The sequence below is a fragment of the Talpa europaea genome (assembly GCF_964194135.1).
Source record: "Talpa europaea genome assembly, chromosome: 11".
In the NCBI taxonomy this organism is placed as follows: Eukaryota; Metazoa; Chordata; class Mammalia; order Eulipotyphla; family Talpidae; genus Talpa; species Talpa europaea.
Window position 1 is genome coordinate 20739891 of NC_140078.1, and position 22626 is coordinate 20762516.

The 22626-nt window shown below is 45.8% G+C and overlaps 1 protein-coding gene across 1 annotated transcript in view; it reads left to right on the forward strand.

The window, feature by feature from the left end:
• MMP24 (matrix metallopeptidase 24) overlaps nucleotides 1–22626 on the forward strand; it is a gene marked incomplete at both ends in the record, with an annotated part of 41040 nt that overhangs the window by 14579 nt on the left and 3835 nt on the right. Inside the window, 6 exons of the mRNA XM_084246471.1 lie at nucleotides 4990–5138; nucleotides 9721–9837; nucleotides 11385–11689; nucleotides 18603–18764; nucleotides 20452–20666; nucleotides 22086–22224. Of these exons, the coding sequence (XP_084102597.1) occupies nucleotides 4990–5138; nucleotides 9721–9837; nucleotides 11385–11689; nucleotides 18603–18764; nucleotides 20452–20666; nucleotides 22086–22224 (1087 nt within the window). The remainder of the gene's footprint in view (nucleotides 1–4989; nucleotides 5139–9720; nucleotides 9838–11384; nucleotides 11690–18602; nucleotides 18765–20451; nucleotides 20667–22085; nucleotides 22225–22626) is intronic.

A 22626-nucleotide genomic window follows, 5' to 3' on the forward strand; every position in this document is an offset into this window, starting at 1 on the left:
CCTAATAGACTGAATTTCAGCAAAATTTTTCAGTCTCTGATACAAGAAGTATGCTTGATGCTTGCTTTCATGTATATTACTAATTAAACCTCCCCAAGACAAATACCCTTCCAGGTACTCAGTTCTTCTTAGACCAACTGTTCATTCATTCATTCATCATCTATTTCCCAGGTTTTGTGCTAACTACTACAACAGACACAAAAATAACCGACACAGTCTCTGGTGCTCAGGAATTCTATCTAGTGGGGAAAACAGACTTATTAACCAACAGGTAGGATTCACTGTAGAGTAGTAAACACTGCAGGAATAAAGAAAGTACCTGCTAGCTCTGCAGGGAGAGTTAAAGAGGGCTCACCAGATGTGACATTTCAGCTAGACCCTGAAGGGTAAGTTTGCTAACATGCAGAAAGAGAATGGTTTTGCAGGCAGCAGGAACAGCCTGGAAGAATGAATGGGGAGGGAATGTTTTGGATTTGGGATAGCTGGAAAGAAGTCAGAAGACTACCTGGGTTATAAACAAGTGAGTGGCAGAGACAGAGTTAAGCAGTAAAAGCTGGAGTTGTCTAAACCATAGTCCTTAGCTTCCTATCCTCTAACACACCCTAACACACATACACACACGCACACATGCACACCTGTCCAGTCTCAATGCCATTTCCTGGCTTAGAGCTGTCATTTGACCAGACCCCACCCCCAGTTTCCCCTGATAGGGATCTGCCCCTAAGCTCAGAGAACTGTTTCCAGTGAAACCAGGAGGGGAAGCCTTGAGAAAGATGATCCATTCCATTGTTTGTTCTTGAGCCATATTTTTTTTATATATATTTATATTCTTTTTTTTTTTTAGTCTTCAGAACAACTTTTTTTATTTTTTTATATCCCCCATACAATTGCAACCCCCTGATTTTGACCCCAATCCCTCCTTTCCCAACTCCTCCCCCCCAAAGTGTGTCTCTGGTTCATAGTTGTTTATTGATTTTGATTTTTTTCTTTCTTATAGTTATTCTTTTTCCTGGTCCCTTATTTAGGTTTTCTAGATTTCTGTTATGAGTGAGACCATCTGGTAGGACCCAGTGCTTAGATCCTAACTCCTATTGCTGACATAGACTCTGGGAACCTCCTAATGGATCTTGACTGGTTCTGAGACACTCCTTACTCGAGCCCAGAAAAGGAGCTAAGTAAACCAGGCTGTCAGCCCTTAACTGAGGGGGAGCTACTTTCAATTCCCCAATGCTTATGAAGGGGTGGTTTAATGGCAAAAGTTCACTGTTGGCTCTCTTCTACCACATGCAGTAAAGAGGACAGGCAGGAAGAAGATTTTTAGATTCCATGCTAGCACAGAGGTACGTGCTCAAAGAGACTCAGCGGATGAATGGTCTGTCAGCCCTGTCTGTCCAGAAACCCCCAGCCATCTCCCAAATGCCTAATTCATCCAAGTATTGTTCTTAGAGAACTCAGAGCCCACTCCTCTTTCTGGAACGGCTTTAGGCAGTTTATAGATTGAAATGATGTTTTTAAATAAAGATTTTTAAGGTTGAACGTGACTTGGTGGTTAGAAAGATAACAACAACTACAACAAAAAGTAATAGTTACTTCCCAGCAACACAGTGTCAACACCTAATACATGGGACTGAAAGATTCCTGGCAGAGAAGCCCAAAGGGAAAACCATCGGGTTATTCTGTGCTCATTTTCTGATACCAGAAAGTATATGGAATCTCCTGTAGGGAAAACATTTTCCTCAAGCTAAAACTTTATAGGAAGTGATTGTGCTTGATTCTAAGAACACTGAGTGACAGGGTGAAAAGTATGCAATGCAAGTCAGCTAGTGTTTCTCTGCATGCAGTGCTTCTGGTTCTGTGTGTGAGATGGTCATGTCCATGGTCACCTAGCAGCAAGCAGACAGGACCACAACAGAAGTACTACCCTCCATAGAACCCACAGGCCTGCCTCTTGGCCCAGGGAAAATGAGGGAGGACAAGATGACTAGATTCCCAAAGGCAGAGGAGGAGTCGAAGACCGTGTTTCCCACCCTGATTTTATGAAACAGAACAAACACCATCCAAAGGCATAAATAAGCACCTTGCGAGTAATTATGTGTCACAGCATTTGTTCATTTCATCTTAACAACAATCCTGTAGAGAAGGAATTCTTACTCACATTTTATAAAGAAAGGAAACTGCAGCTCCATTTACCCAACACAGAGGCCACACAGCCTGTAAGGGGTGACGTGGACCTTCAACCTCAGGACTGTGTGAGCACCTCTTTCCCACAAAAGCACCCTGGCCATTCAACTTGACAATTCTTCACTGAAGTTTCCATTAGAAAAGAGAAGCTGACCTTCTGGCTGTGAGGGGATGAGAGAATGAGGTGCAGGGATTTCAGGCTTTAATGACAAAACTTAACCTGGGAAAAGAAGTATGAGCATGTAGATGAACCATGGGTAACTTGTCAGTTGCCCTGTCATGTGCATTTCTGATGTTTTTCTTGAGATTTTTGGCTGATCATAGGCCACGGTCAAATCACAAGTGAGTCTCTATAATTTCACCACTTGTGAACAGATCATGATATATAATCCTTACTTCTCTCCTTGTTAACCCTTCCCATTCATTGCCAACCCCTGAAAAGTTCCAGCCCTCTTAAATGCTGCTCAGAACATGCCATGCTCCCCCACACCTCACAGCCACTGGACATACTGTATCCTTTAAGACTTAGATCTCAGCTCCATCTGGAAACCTCCCCAGCTTCCTCACTCACCTCACCCCACACCATGTGGATGTCACCCCTCTTTGGTTCTCCCATAGGACTCTGTACACACCTGATTTCCAGTGCTATATAGTCACTGTGGCTTTACTCTGGTCTGTGTGCTCCTTATTTATCCTTGTACTCCTAGCATCTTACACAGTGCCTAGCATGTGGAAAAGTGTCCAATAATGTTTGCAGAACAGGGAATTCCTGGGCACTGAATATACAGGGATGAGTAAAACCTGGGCCTTTCCCTTGAGAAGTTAGAGCCTGAAGAAGTCTGAAAAGTAATGATTAGCACCCAATATGGTAAGATCTATAATATCTATGACAGGGGATTTGAGGAGACCAGGAGAAGGAGAAAATAACTTAGGCTAGGGAGTAAGGGAAATCTTCCAGAGGTAATAATATCAGCTGAACCTTAAAATAATGGAAGTTCTTGCCAAACATGCCAGGCAGAGGGGAAAATGTACAGAAGCATGAAAGAGAATCAATGTTTGGAGAATTACAAGAAGTATTGATATTCTGTGCTGTTCTTTTGGAATGAAGAGTGTGTTTTAGATCCCAAACATAAGAGCTAAGGTGGTTGCTCTGTTGTAGGTGGTTTAAGATTTTATTATTCTGATGATTTTGTTTTCAATCAGTCAGATGGATTTTATCACAAGGCAGTAAAGATGTTATAGTCACCTCTGGTTAAATAAAGAGTAAGTTATTTATAGTTTCTGATCCGCCTTCTTACAAAAGTGGTTTGATTTGATTTGTAGTAACAGACACACCCACAATAAGACTATTCATATAGAAAGCAGCAAAGGCTACTGATCACTTTCTAAAGTCCTTTTCCATCTTTAGCTCATTTGGTGCTCAGGATAATCCTCGGAGGAGGGGCAGTGGGTTGATCTTGCTCAGAGAACAGCATGAAGGGGTGTTCTGGTCTGTTAAAAAAAAAAAAGCCAACAAGGATTTTCCCTCATTTTCCAATGATGCCACATATATTTCCCAGTGTTCTGGATTCTTCAGGTTTCTATTGCCTCCTGGATGTGAATCATCATCTTCACTTCGCTGTTCCTCAGATGCGTTGTTTGTTTGAGCTTCTTCACTCAGCTTTGTTCAGATTCTCTTGCCCTTTTAAACTACTTTTTTTTAATGTCTTCATGCATAAAATTTAGAAGACAGAAAACCAAACAAAAAAAGAAGTCCTTCATGATACTATAACAAAGGATATTCACAGCTAATTCTTTTTTCATTAAAAAAATTTTGGTATCACTCCAGACTTTTAGAAAAGTTTTCAACAATAGGACAAAGAATTCCTGAATCCTCTTCACTGGGCTTCTCAGCTGTTAACATTTTACATTTACTACATTTATTAACTTATTTTTGTTAACTGTTGTTAGCTACTGTTAACATCACATTTGTTTTCTTCCTTCTCTCTCTCCCTCTTTCTCTCTCCATATATGTGGGCATATATATATATATATGTTATATACACATTCCACATTCATATATTATATATATTCAAATATATATACACATATTCATTTCCTGTAGCCTTTTAGGAAAAAAACTGCAGACATCATGAACCCTTCTGGAAACCTAAATACTTCAGTACGTATTTCCTAAAAAAGAGATTTCTCTTACATAATCATACTATTGTCTTTATATGTCCCCTTCTAGGCTTTTTTCTATGCATATGTTTGTGTCTAAATAATACATTGTTTTATTTTTCTTTCTTTTATTTATTTATAATGGCCTGCTTTTTCTGAGGGATTGACAATAGCATTGTATATAATATCATGCCAACAAATAGTCTACAACACGATTCTTCATCAGACTCTGACTTTAGACCCCCAGGCTTTCTGGGTGGCACAGCACTTTAATAGGTCACTGTAGTCCTGTGAAGACACTGTCCTTGTGCTCTTACATGTCTAGTCATACATATGTCAGAGGAAACCACTGAGTAGACAAGTAAAGAACAGGGTAGTGGGAAGCCTTGAATGCAAATTTAATCTTTATTCTGAAGACAGCAGAGATCCACTGAAAGGTTTATATGGGGGAGGAAGCCAACAAGAACTGTGTTTTCTGGAGATTAATTTGACAATGTCTGCAGGAGGGAGAGAAGGAGGAAGAAATAAGAGCAGAAGTTCGTAAGTCCTCTGGGTAAAATAAACCCTAGTTTCAAGAGCAGATCTCTGCCCAGGTAGAACAGAGCATTCTCCAGCATAATGCATCCTTTTCTTTCACGTGTCTTTCAGAACTGGTTAAAGTCATATGGCTATCTGCTTCCCTATGATTCGCGGGCATCTGCGTTGCACTCAGGGAAGGCCTTACAGTCAGCAGTCTCCACTATGCAGCAGTTTTACGGGATCCCAGTCACCGGTGTGTTGGATCAGACAACGATCGAGTAAGATTTCATAGGACACTGTGCCTTTGACCTTTCCAGACTTACATTGGGGTTCACATTTGTCATATCCTCATGTATACACCATGTCCATCCTATCTTCTTATCTTTTACTCCTGCAGTGTCATCCTGGGAGGGAATACCCCAAGGTGCCCTTTCCTATGTGAGCTGGGGATGTGCTCTGCCATAAACTTGCTGTGTGACCATGGACAAGTCTCTTAACTCTTCTGGGCCTCAGTTTCCTTCTCAGCACAATGAGAGGTTTGGTTATAGACAGTCTTAAATCTCCTCTGACTCCAATAACTTGTGGTTCTATGAGTTGCCCCTCTGTATTCTCTGTCCACTCTCACTTGATACAGATCACTCTTGAATGATAATGAGTTGGTCACTCTTATTCCACCTTTTCCATTTAGCAAACATTTGCTGAATGCCCACGTGTGCCAGGTGTGGTGCTTGACTCTATGATCCCTACCCTCCAGAGGCTCACCAAATTTAGTGAAAGACACAATCACCCGTCTATACCAGTATAGAATTCAGAAGGAAGCACTGAGTTTCAGAGAGATACTTATGAGGTAATAATAAAATGCCAAACCATGAGGATGGGCTGATCACTGAAAGAGAGCATAAAGAGGAGCAAGAGAAGCTGGGGCTAGAGTCCATCAAAGCAAGTTGAGAAAGAGCAGCCAGAGAGGTAAAGGAAGCATGGGGTTGCCATGTCTTGGCGGGGATGGTTTGGGGGGAGTAAGGGTAGGTCAGCGGGGTCAGTTGCCACAGAACAGTCAAACAGGAGACTGAAAAACAAAATTTGAGTTTAAGCACAAAGAGGCCATTGCAATCTCAGCAGAATGGTGGAGACAAAGTCAGATTGCAGTGGGGAGAAGGGGACGTGAGGACCAGAGATGACAAGTTTAGGGAAGACTTTCAAGAAGCTTGACAGTGAAGGGAAGGAGAAATAAATGGTAGTCAGAGGGATGAGCATGCTCAGAGAGCTGAGCATGTTTAAATTTAAGATATAGCCCTGAATATTACTAAAACTGTTAAGAACAGCCATTACTGCCAGGAAGGCATAGGAAGAAGCTGGAGTGACTTCCCTAAGGAGGGGTGGAATTCTGAACTCCAGTGGTAGGAGCAGCAGACCTGGGGAAAGATGGGCAGAAGTTGGTGGGTGGAGGGAAAGGAAATCTACCCCACTGTGGATGAAGGATCAATCTACCCCTTGGGTGAATCACTCCTTGAGACATTTATCTGAACCTCAGCTTGTTCACTTGCCAAGTATTGGGTTACAGCTCTCAAATTTAAGATTCCATTATTCTAAGCTTTTAAAATTTAGTGAGTTTAGGGCCTCCCTGGTGGTGCAAGAAGTTAAGATGCAACCTATGAAGCTGTCCGCAGCCACTACAGCACAAGTTTGAAACCCCGGCCAGCCAGGGAGCAACCCACATGGCGCAACAGACCTCTCCTGGCTTGCCCGCTGCTCTCCTCAGTGTACTTTGGTCAATCTGCCTGTTCTTCTCCCCACTCTCTGGTGAATCCTCTCACCCCCCACACTTCTGGCCTGTACCCCAGCTCTTGTATGCATAAATAAATAAATCTTTAAAAAAAAAAAAAAAGCTGGTGTTTAAAAAAAAAAAAAAATTTGGTGAGTTTGGGATTTTATGATCCTAACATTCTGCCCCAACAGTTCCTATTCTGGCTGTGGGTGGTGAAATTCTGAGATAATACATTTTACTGCTCTTTGTAAGGACAGTGGAGTCCCAGGCCCTGTGGCCTCACAAAAGAGCTGGCTACAGAGCGCCCAATGGCCTTGCAAATAGGAGGGTTTTTTTGAGGGCTCTGAGCAGTCCTTGGGCGGCAGCTCTGGTGGCTCTGCTGAGGCACCACCTGGCCTTGGATTTTACTCCATTCCAGAAAGCCCCAGGGCTCTTGGACAGGGTTCAGAGAGTGGCAGGTGGATGGCAAGAGGAGGCAGAAGGAACGATCTGAGGGAGGAGGATGGCATTTCCCACTCGCAGTTCTGCCCCCATCTCTTAGTAGGAAGGTGGAGGAATGCAGTTTTGAAAGCAAAACAAAATTTCTGAGATAACACATTTGACTGCTCTAATGATGTGATGGAGGGGCTCATACAATACCAGACCTGAGTGGGGAGGCTGTTTGGGTAGAACTTAGAGACCTTTGTTTTGGCTCCAGTTCTATAACCTTGGCAGTTGCTGCCCTTCTCTGCCTAGACCTCCAGGGCTAGGTCAGCCTTGCTGTAGCTTCTGGTTCTCTTTCCAGGGACTCGTAGTGATAGGAAGCTAGACTGGCAATTTAACATACTAGTTTTGAGTATCTACACTGGAAATTAGTTATTCATTCATTTATTCATTTGACAACCGTAGTTCCTCTAGTCCAACCTTGTGCTAAGCACATAAGGAAAAAATGAAAGTTCTATCCTTTGTTAAATTGCATCAGTTAATAGTCCCTTTAGGGCCTCCCTGGTGGGAGTTAACAGGGATTAAAGTCTCCCCCCTTTAACAGGGGTTAAAGTCTCAGCACTATCAAGCTATCACCAGCCACTGCAGCAGGAGGAGTACAATCCCCAGCCAGGGAGCTAACCCACATGGCACAGCAGACCTTTCCTGTCTCGCCCGCTGCTCCTCTCAGCAGTGTATTTCAATAGATCTGCCTGTTCTGCTCTCCACTCTGTCTCTGGTGAATCCTCTTACCCCCACACCTCTGGCCTACAACCCAGTTCTTGTATGTATGAATAAATTTTTAAAAAGTCTTTTTAAAAAAATAGTCCCTTTATTCACTCAACTAATTTCCAATCCTGCCTCACGGTTTGTAGTATTTTGCAAACTACTTGATTGACCTGTATATCTTTTCCTTCACCTGTAAAATGGGGATAAATAATGATAATTTCTAGTTATCTCACAGAGTTGTTTGGAAAATCAAAAATCTTGAAAAAAAGAAACTGAACACTGAAAATTTGCAATGTTGATATGAACAGCTGGTGGTGTTATTATTATGTCTTTTATTCTTCATTTCTAGTTTGAGACAGTCTAGGCAATGTGGAAAAAGATAAGTAAAACCTGGTGAAGTCCCTCAAGGAATTTTTAATATTTGGTTCAAATGGATCCGTTTTCTTTTCTCCCTACTGCCAATAGCAACTGCTTTCAACAGCTGCACGAGTCAGGAGGCTTTCCCGTCTAGCAACTCCAGCAATTGTTGATCTAGTTGGTCACAAGGCCAGCACAAGCACAGAAAATGCCAGCATGGCCTGGGCCGCAGTTGGCCATGCTCTTTAAATCTCTTACCCTAATACCTTCTTTAAAAATCATGGATGATGTCCCATGCTTGTTGTTCCCTAAGGTAACTTCACTTGACAACAAAGAGCTATCCAGGTTTACTCAATTATAGCACTGGGATAGCTCCTGGAAACACAATGGTGAATATAACATAGTTCCTGTCCTCAGAGAATTTATCATCTGTTAGAGTTAACACACTAAAGAGATTTAAAATCACACTACAGTGTAATAAGTGTTGTGGAGAATTACGTTCCAAGTCCTACAGTTAGTCGTTTCACCTATAGTGAAAGGGGATTTGCTGCCTTCCAAGCTATGCCATTCTAGTATTGAATAGTCCTCATTCACTCATTCAACAAGTCATTATTGAGCACCTTTTGTGTCAACCATCGTGCCAGCACCGGAGATACAGGCAAAGTTCCTGTACTCAAGAAACTTAAAATCGGTGGAAGAGATAAAGAACAAGAGAGCTAATATGTAAATTCAGGAAAGGATAAATGCTATGCAGAAAAATTAATCAGGACAAACAGCAGTGGGATGAGGAAGGGGAGGCTTTAGATAGAGTGGGCAGGAAGTCCTCTTTGAAGGGGGGAAATTTGAGCAGAGATCTTAATAAAATAGGGAACAAGCCACGTGAGGTCTTCCTTGTAAGCAGAGTGCACAGTAATGCAAAAATCCCAAAGTAGAATAATTTTAGCTGGTTCAAGGATCAGCAAGAAGGTCACTGTGGCTGAAACAGGGATATGAGGGGAGGAAGGTGGAGATATCAAACAGCGAGGCAGGGACTACACCATTCAGGACTCTGTGGGCCAAGGTGTGGAGTTTGCGTTTTATTCTAGGTGCTTGGAGGAGTCATTGGGGGATTTAAACCAAGTAGTGATGTGATCTAATTACATTTACAGAGCATTTCCACATAGACTCCTTCCTTTGAGGCTCACTACCAGCTAAGAACAGCAGAAGTAAAATTCTCATGTTGCAGATGAGGAAACTGGGGCTCAAATTGACTCAGTCATTTGCTTAGTCTCCTATGAGTAGCGGTGGAGCTAGAACTTCATGTCTTCTGACTCCCATTCTCTTAGCAACAATGTTTCTTCATATTCAATTGTGATTGAGTGAATGAGTGAATGGATGAGTGAATGAATAAGTCTATTGTGTTCCTAGTGAGCAACTCATCAGAGCCAGAGTCCTAGAGTCTAGGTAGAAGATACACATTGCCATTTAGTCTGGGACTGGGGACGCTTCTATTCCTTCTGAGAAAATTCAGTGATCATAGTATGTGTGTGTGTCTCCTCTCTGCCCAGGTGGATGAAGAAACCCCGGTGTGGTGTCCCTGATCATCCCCACTTAAGCCGCAGGAGGCGAAACAAGCGCTATGCCCTGACTGGACAGAAGTGGAGGCAAAAACACATCACCTACAGGTGCTTTGAGTCTCTCTCCTCCTCCCACCCCAGCTTTGGATCCACCCTCACTTTCTTCCTGGGTTTCAGAGGCTCACACTATAGGTATAACTGTGATTAGGGTGAGGACCAGGTATGTGTACATCACCGCCAGGTAGTGAGAGCCTATGACTCTGTCCTCCTTGTGGCTTCCAGAAGATGCTGGCTGTCTCCAACTTCAGGTTTATTTGGTCCTTTGGGGGCTCTTCAATTGTGTTTTGTTTAAATCCCTATAGTTTTCAGTTCCAGAAAGTAGGATGTGGAGTGTTGAGTAACTTTCTATTATGATAAAGAACCAGGCTGAACTCATCCTATCACTGCTAGCCAAACCAAACTTCCTCAGATCTGGGTCCCTTCCCCACTTAGCCAGCTGGACTCCACCCAAGCTTCCAAATATGGAGGCCCAGTTGTTTTTTGAGAAGTATTAAGACTAGAGAACTGAACAACCAAACTGTCTAGGGAAACCAAAGATAGAGCAGAATCAGCCTCCAAGTCAGACCAGCAACCAAGAGCAGGGTTGATGGAACCCATCACAGCAGACCCAGACATCCAAATTTACAGCAGGAGTGGGGCAAAGGCTGGGCAGGGGGCAGGCTCCAGTGAGCTCTGGTTGACACCTTTCAAGGAAAAGTGGATCTATCGCAGGTAGATGCCCTATGTGGAGGGTAGGCTCTAAGATGGAGATACTTGGTGATGAACTAAGGACTCTCCTGCTGAAGAACTGTAGAAACTAGAAGATGATTTGCTAAAAATTCTGACAAGAGGGAAGCTTAAGAAGAATCCAGTTAAAAACAGGATAGACTCTCTTAGCGTCTTCTGAAGAGGCAGCATGGATCAAGAGAAAGAAGAACTGGCTTCTCACTCAACCCTAAGCCTTAATTTCTGCCACCAGTCTCTCTGGCCTTCGGTTTACTTACTTATAAAATGAGTCCATAATCCTGCTCTAGGTGTTCATGGGCACCCAGAAGTAGTGATGCTCCCTGTGGAGAATCATGCAACATGAATACAGCACCCTTACATAGTTCAATTTATAACCGATTCAGTCAGATCCCTCCTTTTACCACAAATACCAGCTTCTAGGTAGACAAACAGTTGTTGTTGCCAAAGATTTTTGTAAGGAATGCTTCACTTAAACTCTCCCTGTTTAAACATTTTTATAATTCTTAATATATATTTTGTATGTATTAGGAGAAAAACTTAAAATTTAGAAAATGATGTTCACCAACTTAACTTTTTTCTACAACTTGCAGTGGAATCCTATAATCAACACAAATTTTGTCAGAGATAAAACATAAAACAGTGATTAAAGCAAAGCCACTCTGACTGAGGTGGGATTGGGACCCTGAGCCTTGCCTCCTAAGATTCTTCTTTAACCCCTGGTGTTTAACCCTGGGGTAATTCAGAAGAATTCAGCAGAATTCTAGACTTCCCAATTTGAAGGTCATTGGACCATATGGTCCCTGATGTCCCTTTTAGCTCTGCTAGGCCTGACTATCTGTTCCTCCTTAACGATCCTCCTCTCTCTCCAGCATTCACAACTACACCCCAAAGGTGGGTGAGCTGGACACACGAAAAGCTATTCGCCAGGCTTTTGATGTGTGGCAGAAGGTGACCCCGCTGACCTTTGAAGAAGTGCCATACCATGAGATCAAAAGTGACCGGAAGGAGGCTGACATCATGATCTTCTTTGCTTCTGGTTTCCATGGTGACAGCTCCCCATTTGATGGGGAAGGAGGATTCCTGGCCCATGCCTACTTCCCTGGTCCAGGGATTGGAGGAGACACTCACTTTGATTCAGATGAGCCGTGGACACTAGGAAATGCTAACCATGATGGTAAGACCATGAGGGGGGAGGGGGTCAGTCCTGGGTCACTCAGTGGTCACGGGAAGAAGCCCTGAGGATGAGCTTGGAGGATACCATAGATGGATTTCCTGGTCTCTAGAGTTTCTTGTCCAGGAACTAGGAATCTAAGAGAGTGATAATATTCAACACTTGACCTACTAGGACCAGAGCCATAGAGATGAGTCTGAGTACTCAGTGAAGGCACTGACTCAGGAGGAAAGGGTTAGGCCATGAATAAGATAAAGTAATAAATCAGAAGCTGAAGAAAAGGGCCTAAAAGACTGAAGGTGGGGTCTGAAAATATAGGCTCACCTCACCAAAGCTTCAAAGGCCTTCGTATGACTAACTCTCTCCCTATGTCAATGTTACAGGCAAGTAATAGGCCCCATAATTACTCTAGCTTCCTTGGATAACTTGCTCTTTACTACTATAATTCAATGAGTAGTATATGGGACCAGAGGCAACCCTGTGCAGTAGTAGTAATAATACCCTCCAGTTGTAGGAGTTTCTCATTAGTATTTACTCACAAGGCCCTTGCTTAGTAAGAAGGCAAGTGTGCATCATTAACATTTTCAGGATGAAGAACTTGGAGCTCAAATGGCATGACTGGTAGGTGGCAGTATTGGACTCAAACTGTAGTTTAATCACCTGGCGAGGTGACTAGGTCCAGTCATACACCCTCAGTCTCTTAATCTGTAAAAGGAGGGATTGGATGAGGTGATACCTAAGGTTATTTCCAACTCTAATGCAACATGATGCACAGTCCAAACATTTTTTTAATTACATGGTCTCTGGCCCTCTGAAAGTCCAAAGTTGAATGGGAGAGAAAGCTATGTACATAAGCAGCCCTGTCACAAGGTAGACTTTACTGAAGGATATAGCAGAAGAACCAAGAAGATGCTGTGGGAGTGTAGAGGAGAGAGAAACAGAGGGTTCTATTTTGATCTGTTTTAGATTATAATCGGTAATAATTAGTATGTTAATATTCTAAGACTCATGTCAAGTGTTATCCACAAACTATGTAACATGTATATATTATTATCACCCCCATTTTACAAGTAGGTAAACTGAAGTATAGAAAAACATAAAGTAACTTACCTAAGGTCCCATAGTTGGTAAATGGTGAAATAAGGCTTTGAATGTAGGCCTTATCACCAGAGCCTATACTCTCAGTCACCATGCTAAGCCTCCATGGCTCACAAACTTCAGGGCACACAGAATCACCTAGAAACTTCTCTAAGAATGCCGGTTCCAGGCTCTAGGCCCCTAATCTCTTTCTATTCTGGTTCTGGGGTTAGACCTGGGAATCTGTACGTCATCTAATAAATTCCCCAGGTGCTTCTGAAGCAGGTGTTCTATCACCTTGAGAAACACTGTCTTAATCCCCAGTTTCCCTAACTTGCCTGGTCATAAAAATCAACTGAGCTTCTTCTTATCAATATGGGTTCCCAGGTCCCTCCCCTGACTCTAATTCTTAAGTTGAGGCAGGTTTGGGACACACTAGCAATTCTTTTCCCTTGTCTATGCTTCCAGCTGAGGAAAGACTTACCAGCCCATTTCCTGGAAGGCGTGTCTGGGTCTGTCGATGGGGACCACCTCCTTGAAAACATTTCATTTCACTGCATGGATCAAAAACCCCCCAGCTCTTAGCTTATATGCCAAAGGGTGGATCAGGAAGTGCTTTGGCCAAGGTTCAGCAAAAGCAAAGTTATGAAACTTAAATTTCTCTTTGTCCCTGCCTTTTTCAAAGTTTCGTCCTATTTCCTATCAAACTCCATTTCCTCTGCTCTGATGCCCTGGATGTGTTTTCTGGCTTTCTGAAGCCCTTTCTTTATCTCGTTCTTATTCTTGGATCAGTATCAGTGAATGGCTGGCTGTACTCACTGATAAAGTGCAAGAAGAGAACTAACATTTCTGAGCCCCTTCCATGTGCCAGGCACTGTCAGCTGATAAGATTTTAGTTATGACCCTGATAGAGATAAATGAATTTTTTAAGGTATTGCCCAGAGAAGGCACTGGGAGGACACATCTACTCTTCTGCCCTCCCCTTCCTGGTTCTGAGAGTTTGCAAGTCCCACAACCACTCCTACTGTTACAGACCTTGGCCCCACTCTCAAAATCTCAAGAACTTCTGGTGGAATGTGTGGGAAGGAGCTGGGCTCCACCCCAGCACCCTCCAGCGTGTCCTGTCCCTACCTGATGAATGAATGTCAATTCTGATAGAAATTCTAATGTCTAATGTCTCCTTTGGACAAGAATCAATACTTTTCTGTGCTCTGGAAAACCAAGCATGAACTTCACTGCTACAGTTCATAACCACAGCAACAGACCTCTGGCTGTCAAACTGGAATGCAGTGAACTGCCCTAGCACAGCTTTTGGAAAGAGAGTGGGAGTGTAGAAAAGGAACCAAAATTTATTGAGCACCTGTGTATTATCTCACCTAATTTCCACATAAATTCAGGGAAGGAATAAGCAGAATCTCCGGGGAATTTTTTGTGTATTGACTTTCTTCTCTATTCTAAATTTCTGTTACGGAAAATTTCACTCTCACAAAAGCAGGGAGAATGATACTATTAACCCCCAGGCACCCATCACCCTGCTTCAGCAGCTATCAACTTTATGCCATGCCTACTTCCTCTACCCTCCTCTGCTTTTATTTTTTGACTGATGTCTTTAAAAAAAAAATCCCAGGCATATTATTATTTCACCATAAACATTTCAGTATATATCTCCAACACATTATTTTTAACACAACCACAAAATCATTACCAAGCCCAACTAAATTAACAATAATTTCTTAAAGTCTAATATCCAGCTTTGTGTTCATCTTTGCAAATTACCTCAAAAATGTCTTTTACAGTTATGTTTTTTCCATTTTATACTGATTTTTCATTTACTAATTCCTTAAGAGTTTCATTTGCATTGATTGCCAAACAACATCCACATATCCTACACAGCTGACGTGTCTATTATGGGCCTTTTCACTGATAATCACCTCGCTTTCCTTCACCCCCCCACCCCCTTATTTGTTAAGAAACTGGGTCATTTGTTCTGAGCATAATCACTTGGCTTGACTAGATTCAGGTTCATTTTTAACATGTGTCTCCTCCCCAGAGTTCCTGAATCCTGGTGATGAGATCTAACATCCGACTGGATTCAGGTTCACCTTTTTGGCAAGAATCCTCCCAGGGTGGTGCTAGCCCTCCCTCTTGCCTCATACTGCAAGCACATATGCTGCAGTTTGTCCCACTTTTAGTGATGTTAGGTTGAGTGTGTGGTTCAGGTGTGTCAGCCTCAACCAATCACAAAATTCATCTGCACTTCAAAAAAAAAAAAAGGCTGGCCTACCTGGCCCAAAACTCCTGATCCTCATGTCTACCTGTGTTTCAAAGGCTGCCCTGGACTGAAAGGGACCCCAGTTTTCTACCTCATGTGTGGAGTCTGTGTGAAGGGCAGTCTGGCTGCCCCACCTTTAAGCCAGTTTCCGTGGCTGCTTCCAGGCACCTTCTGCCCTCCTCTCCTTCAAATGAGTCAAGCAGTGAGGTCAGCAGAATTCACTAAGCTCTGCTGGGGTGGGAGCCCGCCCGGGGAAGGTGACAAGACAGGAAGAGTCATCGAGACCGGCCCATCCCAGGGTACAGCCCTTCCACAATTACTTCAGTGGCCCTCCCCACCCCAAGCTTCCCAGCTGGACCAGGCAGATTTCCTAATCTCCATTTTATAGATGAGGAAAGTAAAGTTCTGAGTGGCTCAGAAATTCACACAGTCGGTAAGTGGCAAAGCCAGGTGTTCAGCCAGGACTCTGAATTCTTAACTTGTACCAGGTGTTTCTGCTGCAGGTAGGCCAAGGACCATGCCTGGAAAAATACTGAATGAGCTGGCAGCCGTCGCCTATCCCTGTCAAGCACAAAGTATGCCCTCAAGGAGCTCACAGTCCTAGGGCAGATGAGTGTGGGCTAGTGACTATAATAGACAGTGGAATGCAGTTGATACCATGAAGATGTCCCAGACAAATTCTGGGAGAGTGCAGAGGAGGAAGCGCTCACTGCCAGCAGGGGGATCCTCCTGCAAGTTGTGCATTGAGCTGAACTTTGGAGGAGTGAGGCTATTCCAAGTGCAGGGGACAGCATTGGCAAAAGAATAGATGGAAAAGGAGAGACTCTCTTTTGGGGCATTGAGAGAGTAAATGAGATGGAACTCATGAAATCTGGAAGTGCTAAGAGAGGAAATGAAGCAGAAGCTTGAGTAGCTGAGTAGATTGTTGGGTGTGTGGTAGGACGCCCAAGACTTGGTCTGAGTCCATGGGGATACTCCTGTTGGGGATGCTTGTTCTCATACACAGTTGGATGTGCTATGTCCTGATCAGTATCCTGAGGATACTGATGGTTGTGTGTCAGGAGGCAGTATGGGCACTTTACACACCTTGCCATGTTAATCTTCGCCCCATTCTTATGAAGGTACATTATTCCTTTCATTTTACATAGGCAGAGAGTTAAAATGTCACAGTGCTGGGACATGATGGCAAAGCTAAATCATGGCAGTCTGGCTCCCAGGACTGTACCTCTGATCATTCTGCTTCCCTGCCTCTCACTGTCTGAGAGAGTGAAGACCCTAACAGTCTCCCACCCGTTAAGTCCTGGGATCTTCTCTGTCCCTTTCTTTTCCCCTCACAAGCTTCATGGAGTTCTCCAGCTCCTCTCCCCTCTCCTTTCTCCCCCACCCCAGAGCAGTCCCCATGGAACAGGCCTCTTGGGGTTCTCTGCAGCTCCCCATCATCTCTGCCTGTTGGCCCCTCTTGTTCAAGGGCTTACTCCCACTCTGCAGATACCGGGTACAGAAACTAGCTCAGACATAGGCTGAGCACAAAGGTTTAGAGTCTTACCAGGTGTTCAGAGCCTTGCTCCCTGGGTCCCAGCTGAGATCCCCAAGGCTTCCCTGGAGGGAGAGATTGGTTTAGGAGACAGGCCTGAACAGCTTGTCCTGGGTCTAAAAGCCAGGCCGGAGCTGAGCCAGGGCTGGACCCCAGGAAGCAGAGCTGCCTTCTGCTGGCTCTAGCAGTGGCTTTTCTTTGGGATGGAGCTCAGAGATGAGCTCACCCTTCGCCGCTGCCAAAGGGACCAGGACCTGAGGAAGGAACTGGGGGTGGTCTGGCCTCCGTATGCCAGCTTGCCCTGCCCCAGCAGAAGGCCAGCCCCAGGCTTTTGGCCAATCTGCACTGATCTTGCCCATCCCACCTTCACTGAAGACACTGGTGGTGTCAGCACCTGCCCTGTGGGTCTCTTCCCAAGACCTTAGCCCGGAAGGCAGAGATCACTCCCAGCCCCATCTGACCGCTCACAGGGCCCTTGGCTCAATGAGGGCAGGGAACTTTGTTGGTTTTTTTGGGGTGGGGACACTGGAGCCAGAATGGGATTCTAGGACTCCAGACCATCTCTTGGGCTCCTGAAGTCTCCCCTGCACTTCAAAGTAGCAGGAATGGGCTTTCAATGTACCTTAGAGCTGGGTCATCCAAGCAGTTCTCAAGGGCATTCAAATGCCAGAGATCAGGGCACCAGAAGTCTAACTGGACAGACAAGAGTCAGGACTGTTGATACTCTCTGCCCATTGACATTTGTTCTCAAAGCTGGGATGACTTAATCCCCCCAAGTCAGGCCTTGCCCTGTCCCAAAAATGCTCCAGTAGCTCAGGAGAACTGGCTCTCAGAGGACCTGGCTGGGGGAACACACTGACCTGTGCTTCCTTTCTGGACAGTGGGCTTGTTCTGGGCACCGAGCTGGCATTTGATGCATGGTACCAACCATGCCCTTTACACTTATCTTATCCAGTTCTCCACAACCCTGTGAGGTAGGTGTGATTCCCCCATTTTACAAACAGGGAAACAGGCTTGTGCCAAGTTCACAAAGCTGGCAGGGGCGAACTGGAAGTGAAGGAGATAGGTCCTCTGTGCCATGCTCCTGCCTCAGCTTTACACCAGGTCCCACGACCCACTTTTAGCACTGCCACCTTGTTGTTTTCACTTGCAGTTGAATCACTGCCTTGATCTTGGCCCTAGTTCAGTTCCCTTGGGAGCAGGTCCTGTAGGACTGGGAGCTAGCTGCCCCACCACCCGGGCCCAGCCTGGCCCTCGGTCTCCTTGAGCTGACCTCCTGCTTGCCTCCCCCCTGCTCCCCAGGGCTCTTCTCTGCTTGCCCACACTTGCTCCGCCTTGGCAGCTCAGGCCCTTTTCATTTCTCCTCTGCACCCCAGCACCTGCGTCTGAACTGACCCCACTGATCCCCCTGCCTCTCGTCTCATTATCCTCTAATCCTCCCTCCACTTGCAGCCAGTGATTTCCTCCTGTCACCACCCCCCACTGGTCAAGAAGCCAATCCAAATGCCTCTGCCTGGCATCACAGGGCCCTGCTTGCCAGCCTGGCTGACCTCACTTCGCTCAGGCCCTCCCTTTACACTGTTCCACAGCCAAGTGGAATGAAACTGTTTGTCCCTGGATCTTGTTTACAGCATTCCCTCTGCCAGGAAGGCCACCCCCACCCCTTTTCCTCTCCTACCCACTGGCTTCTCTTCACTAACTTCTTATCTTGCAAGACTCACCTTAAGCTTCACCCTTATGGAGCTTGCCCTGAACATCTTCCTTCAAGTTTAAATGACTCGTTCCTCCTCAGAATCCTTACTCTACCCTTACAGACAGCTATTAAAGCACTAGTTTCACTTATTTTCTCTCTCCATATCCCCCATGATAAGGAGCATTCTCGAAGGTATGGATTGCTCCTGGTTGTCCATACATCCTGTACAGGGGGGCCTGGGCCTGACACAAAGTACATACATTTGGTGTTGCTGAAGGAATGGATTTGCTGACTGACACCTAAGTGGGTGCCTGTGCACCTCCCATCTCCTCCTCCACAGGGAATGACCTCTTCCTGGTAGCTGTGCATGAGTTGGGCCACGCGCTGGGGCTGGAGCACTCCAATGACCCCAGCGCCATCATGGCACCCTTCTACCAGTACATGGAGACGCACAACTTCAAGCTGCCTCAGGATGATCTCCAGGGCATCCAGAAGATCTACGGTGTGTGGCAAGGGGTACAGGGCCACTGCTCCTTCCTCAAGGGTTGGGCTGTGTTTGCCTGCTTGGGGGGGGGTGTGGAAGGCAGGGATGCAGGGGGAGCACTGTCATCTGTCAACCAGCTGCCTGTCTCTGTCCACTGTCTGACCTTAAAAGGTTTTGCTGTCTTTACTTGATCAAAAGGGTCAAGTCTCCGTCCCACACACCACACCTAGGAGAGGGTCTGAGCTGTGGCTGAGAAGGACAGAAGTGAGCAGAGGCCCACCCACTCCCTCTTTTCTACCTCCACACCCTTTCGTTCACCTCCCTCTCATGGTTCACTCTCACGGGGCCCCCCTTCTAGCCAAGTGACTCACACATCTGCCCAGGTAATGTTGGTATAATGTGATGAGTATCATTTCTTCTTTTCTTAAACAACAAAATGAGAAGTCAGACCAATATCTTGAGAAGAGATGAGAGGCCTGTGACCATGCCTCCTCCCAGTTCTCTGTTCACACTAGCGTCTGACTTTCTTGTTCTTGTCAAAAGGTCAGTTTACTTGAGTAAACGCACATCCACACATAGCATAGACCCCTAGTCACAGGCTAGAGAGGCCTGAGGGGTGACTCCAACCAGCACCCTGGCGTATGAGTAGGATCTCCCCACATGAAGCAGTAGAAGGCCAGACACAGGTGGTGGGGACTAGAGGGTAATTCAAAAGTAGATGGACAGGATTTGCTGATAGACTAGACTCAGTATGGGGTCAAGGAGAACACCAAGGTTTATGGCTTTCATAATTGTGGAGTAATAGGATTACCAGCTCAGAGATATGGGGTGGGATATTGATTTGGGATCTTTGGTGTCCAATATAGCCATTAGCCATGTATGACTATTGAAATTGAAATTTAGATAAATTAGAATGAAATAAAATTAAAATTTTAGTTCCTTTGTCACAATAGCAAGTATCTCTCATTTCAGTAGTCACATGTGGCTAGAGGCTGCTGCACTGGGAAGGCAGACACAGGACATCTCCATCATCACAGATCTGATGAGACAGCCCCAGCCCAGAGGGCCTTGGATGACCATCTTTAATGAGATCACTCAGGGGAATGATTCTCAATGTGGTAGTCCACTGGAATCACTTTGGGGTTTCCCTAAGAAAGATCAGACCCAGCCTTCATCAATTTAGTTTTAATTGGTCTGGGGTACCGTTGAGCACCCAGATTTTAAAAGCTTCCCATATGATCCTAATACACAGCCCAAGTGAGAAGAACTAACCTAGAGATGAAAAATAGAAGAGAAGGGGACTTGGGGACTCCATGAGGTAGAAGAAAAGCCTCTGGTTTGGCAACTGAGGCCTTTGGTGACACTGACAGAGATGTCTCCGTGGACAGAGACTGTATTTGAATGTAATGAAGAATAGAAGAGGGAGTGGGGCCAGGGGGCATAGCTCAAAGAGGGTATGGGACACTGAGCCCAAGAAGGGACATATTCTCCCTTATAACAGAAGAGACAAAGAAGATACCAATTTGGGGTGAAGAGTTCCCATCTGATGGCTATTTTCTCAAAGATTGGGGAAGTATAAAATGCAGAGAGGGGAGAAGAGGCTGGAGGGAGTCAGCCTTGTCTCAGAGTTGCCAGGTGTGCGAAAAGACGGCAGTGAAAGGTAGGTACCAGCCGACCCTCTCTAAGATGCAGCCCCTTTCTCCAGGACCCCCTGCCGAGCCCCTGGAGCCCACAAGGCCTCTCCCCACGCTCCCCGTCCGCAGGATCCACTCGCCCTCCGAGAGGAAGCATGAGCGCCAGCCCAGGCCCCCTCGGCCACCCCTCGGGGACCGGCCATCCACACCAGGTGCCAAACCCAACATCTGCGATGGCAACTTCAACACAGTGGCTCTCTTCCGGGGCGAGATGTTTGTGTTTAAGGTAGGGCCCCTCAATTGGCACCACCCAAATGGTCCCCTCCCAATCCTTCTACCATGGAGTCAGAGAAAGCTCTGGGATTAGGCCTCCTGTAGGCCCTGGAAGGAAGGTGGCTCAGTGGCCAGGACACGGGTCTCTTCCAAGTGTTGTGAAGCAAATGGACTTGTTTCCAAGCAGGAGGGGAGAAGCTAGGTGACTACACACCTCCCCAGGGGCAAGAAGGGGATCTGGGCACATGTCTCCATCACACTGGTAGGGTTAAAGAAGGCTGCCTAGTTCCCTCCTAGAGTTCTTCCCAGCAAACTTTGAACAATGAACAAGAATTAGGAAACAAGTGTCAGCCCAGTCTTGCCTCTCACTGAATGGCTCTAGAAAGTCGCTTGGCCTTCCATAAGACTGTACATCTCAGATGTACTTAACAAGAGTTGTAAGAGTCAGAATAAGGTTAAAAACACTAGATGTGAATGTGCTTTTTAAAACACCTTTTAGAAACTTTTTCTAGCTTTTGTACCATCTTTCACAAATCACATTCATTCTTCTACACCCTAGGATCCCCCAGCTGGACTTTCCTTGGCCAGTCTGGGTTCTTTCATCAGCATTTACAAATAAGGAAAGGAAAGGAGGTCCTGGGTGCTTATGGGCCTTGCCCAGGTTGCTTATCAGCCACAGGCTGCCATGGGACAAGGCACCAGTTTGAAGAGGAGGTTTTCGTTAGATGTGGCCTACTGAGCTATATCAAGCATTGACCATATGTCCCAAACCATGTGTTCCTGACACTTCGCCTATAATCTCCCATTTGAACCCCCACTATTACCACCATTTGCAAGTCAAGTGCTTTAGTTATTTGCCCAAGTTCATGCAGCTGTAAGTGAAGGAGCCTCAAGTTCATGCCCAGGAATTCCCACAGCTTGCTCCCCACAGTTCTGGCCCTGCTGAATGGAACCAGCCATGAGGACACTGCCTAGGCCCACTTTATGCTGCCCACCAGCCCTGGGAGTGGCCTGATTGATGTCAGTGACTCTCTGCTGCCCTCATGTGGCCACTTCAGGCCATATGCAGTCATTCCCTTCAGCTCCACACTTTCTTCCCTCCCCCCAGGCCTGTGGAGTATGGCTCTCTCTCTGTCTCTCTCTCTGTCTCTCTCTGTCTCTCTGTCTCTCTGTCTCTCTCTCTCTCTCTCTCGTGGCCCCTCTGCAACTAGAGCCATCAGAGGCTTACAGAAATGGAGTTAAGAGTTACTCCTATCTTCTTCATAGGGCTTTGAAAGAAGCAGTAGACTGACCTTGTAGGAGGATTGCAAGGCTGGGTTAAGGGAAAGGTTGGGTTGTTGGGGCCAGAGTCCCAGGGCTGAGATCACTGGGTACAGAGGCAGGGCCTACCATACTCCCAGCGCTCTCCTTTCACCTCTCTGCCCCAATCCAGGATCGCTGGTTCTGGCGCCTGCGCAACAACCGGGTGCAGGAGGGCTACCCCATGCAGATAGAGCAGTTCTGGAAGGGCCTGCCCGCCCGCATAGATGCAGCCTACGAAAGGGCCGATGGAAGATTTGTCTTCTTCAAAGGTAATGTGGCCTGAGCAGAGAGGGGCTCCCTGCCCTTGTCTAGGCACCTTTCTCCCATCTATATATTAGAAGAAGTGGGGTGGGAGGCAAATGCCCTCCAAGGGCCTATCTGGCCCTAATAGAGACACTGACCTCACACAAGACAGATCTCTGCAGGCAGGTGGTGTACAGCCAAGCCAAGGAGTGGTTACTGAGGGTCTCCATGTGCCCAGGTTGGTGGAGAGACACCTCACCCACAAGTAGAGGGTGGCACCATCCAGCACTCTGTGGGAGGCCATCCTGTCGTTTCGGTAAGAGCCCGAAGGGAGAAGGTCACAGAGGCCAGAGAGGTCAGGGAAGGGGAGGCAGCTAACTCACAAGGCATGCTCACCCTGTGCTAGGTTGTTTCACTCTGATGATTTT